At 37.0% G+C, this 14,878-nt stretch overlaps 1 protein-coding gene across 1 annotated transcript; it reads right to left on the bottom strand.

Annotated features, from left to right (window-relative positions):
• Positions 1 to 1,362: 1,362 nt before the first annotated feature.
• Positions 1,363 to 12,997, bottom strand: LOC109205417 (probable mitochondrial adenine nucleotide transporter BTL3). Its single transcript, XM_019368126.1, has 4 exons — positions 12,182 to 12,997; positions 4,892 to 5,195; positions 2,714 to 3,181; positions 1,363 to 1,881 (listed from the first exon to the last, which is right to left on the bottom strand). The coding sequence occupies exons 1-4, from the start codon at positions 12,634 to 12,636 to the stop codon at positions 1,813 to 1,815; spliced, it is 1,296 nt and encodes a 431-aa protein (XP_019223671.1). The 5' UTR covers positions 12,637 to 12,997; the 3' UTR covers positions 1,363 to 1,812.
• Between the last annotated feature and the right edge of the window lie 1,881 nt (positions 12,998 to 14,878).

Below are 14,878 nucleotides of genomic sequence, written 5' to 3'. Positions count from 1 at the left end.
TTCAACGAAATGCCTTAAATTACCCTACGGACCTCCAAATCCAACACGGACGCACGCCTAAGTCCAAAATCAGTCAACGGAGCTAACAGAATTGACGAAACTCCATTCCGAGGCCTCAAACTACCGAGCGAACAGCAGGTGCTCCAAACAACATTTCGAAGAAGTATATTCGAAAGATATTTATTTGCAAGAATTTAATATTCGAAGGGCATTTATTTGAAAGAATTTTATATTCGAAGGACTTGATTAATTGGTTGTACTTGTGTTCCTTATTCGTTTGAGCAATAATTATGGTGTTCTTGGTGCCTTGATGTTTATATCACTGGTTGATTTTTGTTGCTATCACTACTAGTTGTTTTCCAGTACTATTGTATACTGCTATATCGCACAGGTTATTTGATTAGTATGTGTCTTGACTGTACCTCGTCACTACTCCATCGAGGTTAGTCTTCATACTTACTGGGTACCGACTGTGGTGTACTCTACTACACTTCTGCACATTTTTGTGCAGAGCCAGGTATTGGAGATATCGGATTCGGGCAGGGTTAGTGTGTTGATTGCAAGGATTCAAGGTAGAGCTGCCTGGTCGTCGCAGTCTTTCCATTTTATTGTACTGTCAACTCTTATTCGAACATTATTGTATATTCGATCCTTGAGATCATTACATGTATTCAATTAGAGTTCGTGACTCAATCAACAGTCTTGGGAGGTTGTTATATTTCTTTCCGCTTTTGGTTTCAACACTTGTATTAAATTATGTGTTTAAAAAAAATGGCTTGAAATGTAATTATAATCGGCTTACCTAGTCTTAGAGACTAAGTGTCATCACGACGCCTCTGTGGAATTTTGGGTCATGACATAAAGACTTTATGTCATTTAAGAATATATACTATAAATAACAAGTATGAAAAAAAAATGGCAAGACTAATTTTTTTGCATATATGTGTACGTACGTACTTATAAAAAAGGTATAAGGCCTCATATTTTTAGCTTTAGGCCACTAATTTTATGGAGCCGCCTTGACGCCAAAGGCTAGATAGCTCAAACATAACAGGTTGCCCAGTGTTGTTTGTTTAACCGTTTCATATAACTTGTTAGTACCTTTTTCTCCCAACTCTTTTCGGTCTTTATGTAATTCTTTTCCATAACGTAATAAATAAACACAAATGATAATAATAATCTCTATCCTAGGCCTCTGTTATTTATCAGTGTGGTCACTCCTATTTAGAAAAGTCAAGCTTAACCTACTACAAAGCTCAGTTATTATGACTTCATTTTGGCACTCATCAGCGTCAAGTTCCTTGGAACAACACATCCTTATTACTCAAAGTTACATCTAGTAGTATTGTTCTTCTGTAAAACTATTGATAACTTGTCAGTTAAAAATATAGACAGGCCAGGCACAACAAGGGTGAATACTGGTTTTTGCCACAAAATTAAGCTAGTAAATAATTAAGAAGAGGAAAAAAAACTTTTCCAAAACACGTACAGACCACAGAGATTTTCAATCACCAGGCTAATTGAAGCCAACAAACGTTTCATCTATAATCAACTATCTCATTGCTGGGGATGTGAAGCGAGAAAGATAAAAAGCTTTGCACTGATTCCCCATGAAAAGCTGCAAATGGAAAGCTCATAGAACTGGGAAACGTCCCCTACAACTCTTCCTATATATAAGTTGTATTATTACCTCTTGTTCAGACTACATAAAAGAGGGCCAGAAAGTCGCCTTACGGTTAAATTGCAAGCCACTTGTCTGTATCAACCCAGGAGTTATCACCAAGAATGATCTTGAGAAACCCCAATCTGTGTTTATTCCACTTTCAGAACTATCTTCATAAATTCGTAGACGAAATAACTTATTGCAGCGGATGGCAAAACCTGAAGGATTCAAATTTAAACAGGACATGTCAATATAGTGTTCCATATCTTATTAGTAAGTAAAATAAACAGCGCAAAGAGACTTGTGCAACAGAAGTGTAAAGAAGCCAGACACGAAGTTGTATGCAAAATGCTAGTGGACGTATAGAATCAAACAAATTATAGGCACACTAGTATTTAATACAAAAGATAATACAACATGAACATTCGAATCTAAAGTCAATTTTATAAAAACTCAAACATTTTTTTTGATAACCGAGAAATACAGAGAGCTAATGGCGCACGGTTTGAAAGTCGGTGGATAATAGACCCGACCCTCTACCGTTCTCCACCAAAATACTAGACTTTTGTTCACAACAGGGTTAGACCATGTGACATGCGCGTAACTCACACATCACACGCTGTGCTCTTAAAACTAATCTAAAGCATTAAGCATGAAAGCTCAATATTTAAAGTGATACAAGGTCCAATTTCCAACTCTCTATATCTAACTTCCTTCCTGTAAGAGAAGCCCCGACAACCTGAACAACGGGACTTACCAGGCCATCATGAGATTATACCCTGAGGCATTGCAAGCACAGTTATTGAAATCCCAATGAAGTGAATTTACACTAAACTGGTAGCTTGAAAAATCACCTACCTTTTTGCCAAATCTATTTACCTAGTTAACGGTAAAATGAATTTGGATAAATCATATCACAAAATGTGTATATTCCACTTTCCACAAGCGAGAACTGGTATAGTTTATTAACTAATCTTCGAGGGCACTTATAGAAAGACATATCTTCCTGTATGATGGAGTTACAGTCAAGAAAATGCTTCGTTAACATACCTGTAATAAACTGGGAGTCAATCCAGCATAGAGCGCAGGAATACCACCTTGCTCAACTATCTTCAGGCTAGTCGCCAATGCACTCATCTTAGTCGCCCGGACTTGCATCTGAAGCTGTCTCCTCACAACTTCAAAAGGATATGTTGCAGCTTCTGCACAAGCACCAGCAATAGCCCCATATACCAAAGTTCTAACTGTGCCCAACTCCAGTTGATCCAAGGCATTCAACTCTTCACCTTGTTGTTTCATATTTTCTAGTCTTTTCCTCCCTTCTGGTGAGTGCAAATAAGCTGATTTTAAAATATCATAAACTCCATAAAAAACTGCGCCTGAAGGTGCCATGCTTATGATCGAGGGTACTAGGCCCTTGTAAAGAGAGAAAAAACCCTCCGTCTGAATCATATGTCGGCATGTACCGATTAAGCCCCCCAAGGCTTCTCCCCCCGGTGCAACCATTACTGTCCTAATCTGAAAATTTGACATTTTCCACGAAGAAAGATAAGAAAACATTTTATGATTATTAAGAAATTGGTAAAATTTGCAAAAATTTGTGCATGTACAAAAATGAAAAAGCAAAAAACAGCAACAATAAGTATGCAAAAAGAAAGTACATTATAGACATTGAGAAAGAGAAAGGTAGAAGAACATTTACAGCCAAGTGGCACGCTTATCCTATAAAGGGCAGAGCATCAAATGATTGGATTATGTGATTCCTTAAGAATGTTGTCTAGTAATTCAACCGATTGATTTTTTATTACATCAAGATAAACTGAACCGTATTTGGCACTTCACAGAGTACTGATCAGAAAATGATTCAGACAATCACGCATATTATTGAAATTTGGTAGAGCTTCAAATCACATCGTCTAGCTTCGGTACTTCCCATATCTCATCCGAATCAATGATGTATCTGAAACTTTATTCAGCATCAAAATCATATTTCTAACTTCAATAGTTCCCAGATGTCATCCAAGTCAATTATGCAAGTCAATTATGCAGAATAATTTCCTGGGATTGGAAAAACATTTTATTTAGTTTTTTGCCTTTTGTATAATAATATTGACACGACTCATCTAACAAAATGAGTGCGTTAAATTCAGAATGCAAAATGGTTGAGACAGCTCAGCTTGTAGAGCAGGGAATCCAATATTCCTTATTCTCAGCAGCTGAAACTACAATCATATTAACAATAATAGAAGATCGTTATTTTATCAAAAATCTTAACATATAAGGCTGCCAAAATTGATTTATTAAAAAACAAAAAAAGAGAGAGAAAGGGCTGATCAAAGTTGCTGAAGACACCAATTAAGAGCAAGTTTTAAGATCTAGTTCCAAGTATACATCGTCAACAATTTTCAACTCAAAGAATAGGCGAACAATCAAAACCAACATGTGGTTCACCTCAACATGGTCAGACATGTTGATTTTTCCATAAAAGAAGAATCATGGTCACACATATAGCAAGCTATGTCTAGCAAAAATTTCCAGCGTTAAGATAAGTTGCATGACCATTAAGGGAAAGGAAGAGATGGGAACAAACCTTGCATAATGTAAACAGATGTGCCGCTTAAAGAAATTAAGTGACAAGCTAAGCATTCTGATAATGTAGCTTATCTTGGACTTGAAGTACTAATGCTAAATTAGCTAAAGAGGATATCTACAGTAGAAAGCAGTAGAACGATCACCCAAAGTCAGGAATCTAAGCTATCAAAGATCTAGTTGCACCCTTGTATTAGAGCACAAGCTAACTACTGGATTACCCCAGATTACTGCTTTGACCACTTCTTCAGCTAGTAGTTAGGATTTTGTAATTCCTTTATTTTCTCAAATAAATCTCCTTATTCAAGGAGTTTGTTTAGCAAAGTAGTTTAGTTCGCCTCTTCCAGAGGAGTTAGTTTAGGGAAGTGGTTATTTCATTCTTGTATTTCAAAGCTGCATTGATTCAATAAACAGAATGAGCTTTTGTGCTTTCTCTTGTTCTTATACCTTGGACATACATATAACAGGGCCAAGAAAGTAAGTTTCCTCGTAGTACCAACTTGATAGCTTCCACTTACACCCCTCCACTCCCTTTACTAAGCATTATCATATAAAGATATGTAACCAACTTAGCCTATAAATTGACATGCTTATTACAAGATCAAGAAGCAAAACAAAAAATCCTGAAGTATCACTCACAGTGTCCATAGGTATGCAGAGCACAGTGGCTGTAATTCCTGCTGCAGCACCAGCAATAAACCTTTCAATATTAGTTGTCTCCTCGTTACCGGTTATTTTGAGCAGATGATCCCTATATTTTTCATAAGAGTAGAAGTTGATAGCCTTAAATGGAGCTGTTCGTAGAATATTCACAAAATTCCCCTTCCAAAACCCCTTGATCCCTTGAGTAACTGCAATTGTCTTGATGAGCTCAAATAGATTCTTCTGTTCACCACGAACTATATATTCCAGCTTCAGTCTTTCCAGTGGAGCAACAAAAGTTCTGAAACAATAGCAGTTCAGGAAATTAATACATAAACAAGATCAAAGAATCCACGAAGAATAAACAAATTTCAGATTACACATACGATAGACCATTGTGGTCCGGCCCTTCCCCGGACCCCGCGCATAGCGGGAGCTTAGTGCACCGGGCTGCCCTTTTGCCCAGGTTACACATACAGTATATTAGGAACATGTTCCATTTCAATGCAACAAGAGTATAAAGCTCCAACATAAGTAATCCTAGGGTTTATATTGTACTAGTCAATGCAACAAACTACAAACAGCATCTAAATATGTAATTGATATTCTCATCCCCAAATACATCAAATTTGTCCTGGATCAGGCATGGGTTTATAAGGATTCATTTCCAAAACTAGGGGAAGAAGAACTACACCTAGCTAGAATGGTAAGACTCAGACCTCAATTTCAACTTCTATGTTTAAATTCTACTAGAAATAGGTGGTGATCTTTTTATCTCTAATAGACTAAAAGCAGAAAATACTTCAAATTTAAACCTCCTATCTGGGATACTTGGTTGTTTTAGCAGGTTAAGATTTCTTACGTTCTGTATGAATTACTGAAATACACAAAATGATTTCCTGATGGAAAAAGAGAAAAAAAAAAGAGCCTTAAGTAAAAAAGAGAATAAATTTCCTTTTCTTGATGTTAAATAGACATGGCAACTGGAGAAGCCACCCCTTATTAACCATGACAAAGGGTCCCACATATTCACGTATAAAGAAGGGTTAGCTAAGCTTCATAATCATTTTTTGTTTGCCACTGCGCACACTCCTTAGTTAACTAGTACTATTTAATGCTCCTATACCAGGTATTGCCTCCCATTACCCAATGAATTACTCAGCAGAGAAGAGATTCAACTGGCGCTTTCATACCTATGCAATAAACATTCATCAATTATGTTGAACAACTTCAAAATCCTCCTAGAATCTAATATTTTCTATACTTTTTCAATGTAAATCAAGTGCCTCGATATCCCAACAACACTAAGAACATCGAGCAAACTAAGGAGTGTGCATTTCCCAATTTAAAAAACAAATGTGCATCCTTCCAACTTAAATGACATAAATTCGCAATCAATGAGTCAAGCATGTCGAAACCTATTGGTCCTAAGCAATGTAAATACGAATATACACTTCATCTGTATAGAGGATGTTCGATAATGAATGTAGACATAATCTTATGTAATATACATAGCTAGCATAATTATAGGGATTCACAGCAGATTTATAGGATTTCCTTTTTGATTCTTTCCATAGTTAGGGCTCTATGTACTTGTATATATACTTGTTACTTCTTGAATACAACATAAGAGAGCTTTCTCTATTGTCTCTGTACTTTACATGGTATCAGAGCAGGTCTACTGCTCGTCGGAGTTGAGTCGTATCCACTGCCGGAAATTCCTTGGCCGAAAGCTAATCTGAGGTCTTTTTGACATTTCCAGTTGACTTGTGGTGGCTCTCTGATCATAGAACCACATTTTGGTAAAGAACAACCTCAGACCAGATCTTATTCTCAATTTGTTTGGTCAGGTTTGAGTTTGGTTTATTGGTTATTTTATTTCTTTAATTCTGTGGTATTTTTTTTGGAGGCTGCCTATGTGAGAAGCTTGCATCTTTATTTTTGACTCACTGTGGTAATCGATTAGTGACTTGATATTGTCTGTTGGGTCTTTCCTTATCAGAAACTTTGTTGGTCTCTGATTTTGTTTGAGTTGGGTACAAGTCCGTTTGGTTCTCTGATTTGGTTGAGTGGATTATTAAAGTTGAATCATGTTCAATAGATTGTTGATTTCGTATATACCATTGTTGATTTCGTATATACCAGGATCTGCTTGGGTATCTTTTAGCTTCAGGGACCTCTGTTAGTTTAATCAGTTTGTTATTGAAAGGAAAAAATGATGGTAAAGAATAATAATGCAACAACTCTTAGTCCAACAATCTTGGTTTCGGATGAGTTTCTAAAATTCCTGCAATATCATAAATCAGTTAAGGAATCTTCTTCAGTTATTGCCTTTGCTGGGTCAGATAAAACATGTCTTATCACCTCTTCCAATAAATGGGCGATCGATTCAGGTGCCACAAATCACATGACAGGTAATCCAAATATTTTTTCTAGCTTTCGCTCACATAAAGCACCCTCTCCGGTTACTGTAGCTGATGGAACAACTTGTAGCAGTGTTGGATCGGGGACTGTTAAACCAACTTCCTCTATTACCCTATCAGCTGTATTAAGTCTACCAAACTTGGCCGTTAACTTGATTTCTGTTAGTAAAATTACCAAAGACCTTAATTGTTGTGTTGCATTCTTTCCTGATCATTGTTTGTTTCTAGATCTTAAGACGATACAGGTTATTGGTAAAGGATATATATATCTGGTGATCTCTACATCCTTGATGAATGGGAGCCACGGTCTGTTGCATGCTCTAGTATCGTGTCTCCTATTGAAGCACATTGTCGACTTGGACATCCCTCTTTGCCTTTGTTAAAGAAGCTCAGTTCCTCAGTTTCAGAATATGTCATCATTGGATTGTGAGTCGTGTCAATTTGCAAAACACCATTGCATCTCGTTAAGTCCAAGGGTTAATAAGCGAGCTGAGTAAGCTTTTGAGTTAGTCCATTCTGATGTTTGGGGACCATGTCCGGTTGTTTCTAAAACTAGGCATAAGTATTTTGTCACTTTTGTAGATGATTTTTCTCGAGACTTGGATTTACTTTATGAAGAGTCGCTCTGAAGTGTTTACTCATTTTTCTGCCTTTTGTGCTGAAGTCAAAACTCAATTCAATGCTTCAGTGCGTACTCTAAGGAGTGATAACGCTAAATAATACATGTCAGAATTATTTCAGTCCTACATGAGACAACATGGTATATTACATCAGTCTTCATATGTTGATACACCCTCTCAAAATGGAGTTGCTGAGCGGAAGAATAGGCATCTACTTGAGACAGCTCGAGCACTTTTGTTCCAAATGAAGGTTCCTAAATAGTTCTGGGCTGATGCGGTTTCTACGGCTTGTTTTCTGATTAATCGCATGTCATCTAGTGTACTCGATGGTAATGTGCCTTATAGTGTTCTTTTTCTGAACAAGTCATTATTTCCGGTGGAACCTAAGGTGTTTGGAAGCACATGTTATGTTCGAGATGTTTGACCATCTCTTACCAAGTTGGATCCCAAGGCTGTGAAGTGTGTTTCCCTGAGCTATTCTCGCCTTCGGAAGGGGTATCGATGCTATTCTATTGAGCTTGGCAAATAATTAGTGTCAACTGATGTGGTATTTTCAGAGACTACACCATTCTATGCACCTCCCATTTCTACAAGCCAGGGGGAGGAAGATGAGTGGCTACCCATACTTTGACAGAACAATCAGATGATACTCTTCGATCTCCCAGTTCTTCTATTGAGCACCAATCGACTATTATGCCTTCAGTACCTGCTCCAACTGTGTTAGCAAGACCTCCAATTGTTCAAGTTTATTCCCGGAGATGAGAGACAAATGATACATGTCCCGCACCAGTTCCTGCATCATCTGATCCTCCATTGCCTGATCCTCCAGATAACCTTGACCTTCTTATTGCTCTTCGCAAAGGTACACGTACTTGCAAATCAACATATTCTGTTGCTAACTTCGTTTCCTATGACCACTTATCCTCTACGTCTAGATCTACGATTGCTTCTCTAGACTCCATCTCCGTACCCAAAACAGTGAAGGAGGCTTTGAATCATCCCGGATGGTCTGATGCAATGCTTGAGGAAACAGTGTTTTTGAGAGCGCGAAGCGCAAAAAAGCGACAGGGGCTCGCCTCGCTTCAAAAGCGAAGCGCAAAGCGAAGCGCACCCTTCATTGAAGTGAAGCGCAATTGTGAAAATACATATAATATATATAATAATTAATTTACAAACTGAAATACACATTAAAAAAATCAAATAAACTAATATATATATATATATATACACACACACACACACACACATATAAAATTAATCAAATAAACTGAAAATATAACATATATAAAATAATTAATTTTTTAAACTGAAATACACATTAAAAAATCAAATAAACTGAAAGATATAACACATATATTCAATAAGTAATTTTATAAACTAAAATACATATTAAAATTAAGAAGAATAAAAGGGGGGGGGGGAAAAAAGAAAACCAACGCCTGCCCTAGCTGTGCAGACGCTGGAGGAGAAAAAGTGAAAAAGAGAAGAGAAGAAGAAGAAGGAAGAAAGAAGGAAAAAGAAAGAAATAAAGAGCAGAATCTGGAAGGGAACAAGAAGAAGAAAGAAAGAAAAAAATGAGAAGAAGAAAGGAGAAGAAACTTACCTGGAAACCCTAGTTTTGTCGATGAAGAAGAGAGAAGAGGTCTCTGTTTTGTCATGCAATTACACAAGCGAGGTTAGAGGTCTGTTTTGTATAATTTACAAACAGACCCAATCTTTTTTTAAAAAAAAAAAGTGCCCAGCTGCGATTTTTTAAAAGAAGCGATCGCTTCACTCGCTTCGTCGCCTTAGTCGCTTTTTTCACTGAAGAGTGCGCTTCACACGATCGCATCGCCTCAAGCAGTAAAAAACGATACCCAGTCGCTTCGCATCGCTTCGCGCTTAAAGCGACGAAGCGATCGCTTTTCCAAACACTGTGAGGAAATACATGCTTTAGAGGATAACCACACATCGGATTTGGTAGATTTACCAAAGGGAAAGAAACCAGTGGGATGCAAGTGGGTCTTTACAGTTAAAGTTAATCCAGATGGTTCTGTGGCAAGACTTAAGGCCAGACTTGTGGCGAAAGGGTATGCTCAGACTTATGTGGTGGATTATTCTGACACCTTCTCCCCGGTTGCCAAACTCACTTCTGTCCGCTTATTTATTTCTCTAGCTGCGTCCGAGAATTGGCCTTTACATCAGTTGGATATCAAGAATGCGTTCCTTCATGGTGATCTTCAGGAGGAAGTGTATGTGGAGCAACCACCCGGTTTTGTTGCTTTGGGGGAGTATGGGAAAGTCTGTCATTTGAAGAAGTCCTTGTATGGCTTGAAGCAGAGTCCACGAGCTTGGTTTGGCATGTTTAGTGAGGTAGTTCACGAGTTTGGGTTGAAAATGAATAAGTGCGATCACTCAGTCTTCTATCGAAAATCAGTAGTTGGCACTATTCTCCTTGTTGTATATGTTGATGATATTGTTATCACAGGAAGTGACTATACGGGGATTTCTTCCCTCAAGTCTTTTCTGCATACTAGGTTTCATACAAAGGACTTGGGCCAGTTGAAATACTTTTTGGGAGTAGAAGTAAATACAAGCAAGAAGGGAATTCTTTTGTCTCTGAGAAAGTACATTCTTGACTTGCTTGCAGAAACTAAAAAGTTGGCAGCTAAACCTTGCAGTACTCCAATGGTTCCTAATGTGCATCTTATGAAAGATGATAGTGATCCTTTTGACGATCCAGAGAGATACAGGAGGTTAGTTGGGAAATTAAACTACCTCACTGTGACTCGTCCAGATATTGCTTTTGCGGTAAGTGTTGTTAGCCAGTTCATGTCTGCACCAACGGTCAAACATTGGGCAGCTTTGGAACAGATTTTGTGTTACTTGAAAGGAGCTCCTGGACTTGGCATATTATATAGCAATCACAATCATACTCGTATAGAGTGTTTTGCAGATGCTGACTGGACTAGATCAAAAATTGATAGAAGATCTACTACAGGTTATTGTGTCTTCGTTGGAGGAAACCTGGTATCATGGAGGAGTAAGAAGCGAAGTGTTGTATCTCGATCCAGTGCAGAATCCGAGTATAGAGCTATGTCACAGTCTACATGTGAGATTATGTGGATACATCATCTGTTGACTGAAATTGGGTTAGAGCATCCAATACCAGCAAAACTCTGGTGTGACAATCAAGCTGCCCTCCATATTGCGTCAAATCCGGTGTATCATGAAAGAACAAAGCATATTGAGGTTGACTGCCATTTTATTCGTGAGAAGATTCGGGAGAACTTGATCTCCACTGGCTACCTGAAGACAGGAGAGCAACCGGCTGATTTGTTCACAAAGGCATTTAATGGAATTCAAGTTGATTACCTTTGTAACAAGCTGGGCATGACCAATATCTATGCTCCAGCTTGAAGGGGAGTGTTAGATAATGAATGTACACATAATCTGAATGTAGACATAATCTTATGTAATATACATAGCTAGCAAAATTTTAGGGATTCACAGCAGATTTATAGGATTTCCTTTTTGATTCTTTCTATAGTTAGGGCTCTATCTACTTGTATATATACTTGTTACCTCTTGAATACAACATAAGAAAGATTTCTCTATTGTCTCTATACTTTAGAGAGGAAAATGAATAGAGAGGACTCGAAAAGCCGGCCACCAACTAATTTGGGTTTGAGACCAAGTTGATTGATTGGTGGACACTAATTCTTTGTGACTTAAACTTCTACCACATCTTACCACAAAAAGCAATTCAAATTGTTTCATTAGCAAAAATACTAACATTATTTTTTTTCATAATTGAGAAACCACTTTTTCCAAATTCAAAATTCTAGGAATAATGGGCCTACCCCTCTACCCTTCTCCACTTCAATACCAATCTTAGCTCACCATTCAGGATTCTAACTCGTACAGCGCACAAGGGCGGATCTATAGTATTAGGTATGGGTTCATTGAACTCTTTATTTTTTGCTAAAACCATGTATTTGTATTAATAAATCCACTAAATGTATAAGAATACTTGGCTCGGGACCCACTATGTTTCTCCAGTTAGTATTGTAAAATAACTTGAGATCATTGCAGGAACTAATAAACTTTAAATCCTGGATCCGCCTCTGGACGCCATACAACACGTCACGCATACTATCTTTGCCACAAACCAAAGCCCCAATGCAACAACAATACATACTTATTTTAAGGAATGCATAAGAATGAAAAGCAATTCAAATTAATAACATAGCATTCCTCATTACCTAGAGACCATGGCAGCAACAGCTCCAGACCAAAGATGCTTAGTGGTATTCAATGCACCACCTCCGCCGTGCACCTTCACCGTCCCCTCCGCCTTTTCAACTTCCCGACACACTCCAACTTCACTCTCAGCTCCATTCTGCCCTAAAATCTCATCAGAATCAGAAAGTGTAATCGACAAAAATCTTCCACCACCTCTCCTAACATTGATTCCGATCCCTCTCCTCCGTGCACGTAACACACACTCGGAAGAAGAAGAACAATTTTCCATAGAAACAAACGATACAAACGATGGCGTGGAGGAATCTTCTAGAAGCAACCCAACATCGTTGTTATTACCATCGAAACCGATCGAATTCAAACACAAATCACTACTTCTCAAACTCAAACACCGAATCCCATTTGATTTCCACTCCGATTGAATCAAATCCTTCACACAAATCTCCAAATTACCCATTTTTGAAAAATTCCTCAGAAAAAATAAATTAATTTTTTTGGGGAGTTCTATGGAGCAAAATGCTATTTAATGAACATATGGTTTATTAAAAGAGAAGAGATAATGGAATAAAGAATGATGAAGTAGATGCGTATTCCACTGCATTGCTTCCATCGCCCCGGGCAATTTTATTTGCTTTCTCTATTCTCTATGCTATGGGGTTTTCGAGTCACTTTTTTGTGGGTTCCTTGTAAGAAAAAAAGAATTGGTTAAGAGAAGGAAAAAATTGCATACGGCAAACGTTAGTTTCAATTGTTTGACGAATTGACTGAATGAATTTACATATTTTCTACTTTCTTATGTACGTACTAGGTTTTTGGTCGTTTGATGTAACTTCCTATTGTATTTGTTGGTTGGTAGAAATAAATGATTGTTTTGCTTTTCTTTTTTGTATACTTCTTCCCCTTTCTTTTCTTTTGGTCGATTTTGGAATATTTCTTTTCTTTCTTTTTTCTTTTTTCGACTATATTTATCTTTTTCAGTTTGTGTTGTAATAATTTTATTTGTATTTGTTTAAAAAAGAATGATCAGTAACTTTTTATATTAGGAATAATTTAACTTGAACTATTCATTGTACCTTTAATAAAAAGCTTTTATAGATTAAAATGAATCAATTAATGAACGGTTCGCTTCGATCAAGATGAATTGGGTTAAATGTGTCGAATAATATAATAGGTCAAAGTTCGTTAGGCTTCTAGTTAGTGAAATTCTAAACTCCCTTGTTCTTACCTGTTTTAGCTCAATTGATACATATTTTGAAACTAGTAAATTAGCTTGCGCTTCGCGCGATCATAAAGGAATTTAAAATAAAATTAAATAATAGTATCATATTAAAAGAAAGTCAATCTTTACTAACCAATTATTTATTCATAATCTTACTATGACTATTATTATGGATAAACAACCTACTACAACTGGTAAAACTACATTAACAGTTCAATCGATATCAAGGCAATAACATTCTCTATCAACTACATGATTCATTGCTCCAATGTCTCCTTTTTGTTATAAAGAAACATGAAGAAGGTGTTGGGTTTTTTATTTAATAAATAATAACAAAAGAGGTGTGAATGGAAAATGGTGGGAAAAGAAATGGAGGGATGACCCGCGACCCGGTCCGGTCTAGCCCGTTTTTCTTTCCCGGATTAATTTAAATTCGTTTTAAATTTCCGCGAAAAAAATTTCCAACAGCCATGGCTGTTCTGAAACAGTGTCACACCTATTCCAACAGCCATGACTATTTGAAAAGTTGCAAACCTCTTCAGAGGGTCATACCTGTTCCAACAGCCATGACTGTTCTGAAAGGTTGCAAACCTCTTCAGAGGGTCAGACCTGTTCCAACAGTCATGACTATTCTGAAAGGTTGCAAACCTCTTCAGAAACATCACCAAGTTGGCTATAAATAGACCTTCAAATCCTAGAATATTTACTTATAAAATTTTCTGAATCTTCTTCTTCTTCTGCACAAAATATTCCAGTGTGTTTTACGACTATCGAGTGGTTCGCCGATCACCAGAGTTTTAGGTACCGATACACTGGTGAGTTAAATCGTTCTATCCTGGGAGGATATATTCCATAACCTCGGGTACTTGAGGGGAATAATTTCCTTAAGGACACACTGTGTATTCAGTGGGCTCGATTTGTTCCTTCAACGTTTCAAAAATTATTTTGAAGTTCGAATATTATTTTTCAGAATTATTTCTACTAACTTTCTGTTTTATTTTTCAGAAAGATTACTGTTTTATTTAATTACAACAATACGGATAAATAACAATCTTAAGGAAATTATTAAATTATATTCTGCATTCTGTCTGAATTTTATTATTCTGATTTGAAGATATAAAAACTTCATCAGAGTATTGAAATTCAGAAAACGATTTGAAGAACATAAAAACTTCATCATTTTTTCTGTAAAACAGTATATAAAAACTTCAGTTGTTTTTATTACGTACTGTTTATTAATTACAGTATTATTTACTGTTTTGGTTTTGCCATTAATTGATCTCTTCTGTTGTTCATTGTAAGAAATGGCAAATGAGAATGGAATTCCTTCTGCGACTGTTGGTGCAAACGACGATAGCCTCGTCAAGCCGCACTGCTGTTCCTCCGGCCGAGAAACCAGGAAAGTTGTAATGTTTGGATACAATTGTTTAGTAAACAATGACATGCGAGATTTGACCAAATAATATTGTCAAATGGTTTC

This window comes from Nicotiana attenuata, unplaced genomic scaffold (genome assembly GCF_001879085.1).
Source record: "Nicotiana attenuata strain UT unplaced genomic scaffold, NIATTr2, whole genome shotgun sequence".
NCBI lineage: Eukaryota > Viridiplantae > Streptophyta > Magnoliopsida > Solanales > Solanaceae > Nicotiana > Nicotiana attenuata.
Note: the sequence above shows the minus strand (reverse complement) of the source record. Positions and strands in the feature narration are given on the sequence as shown.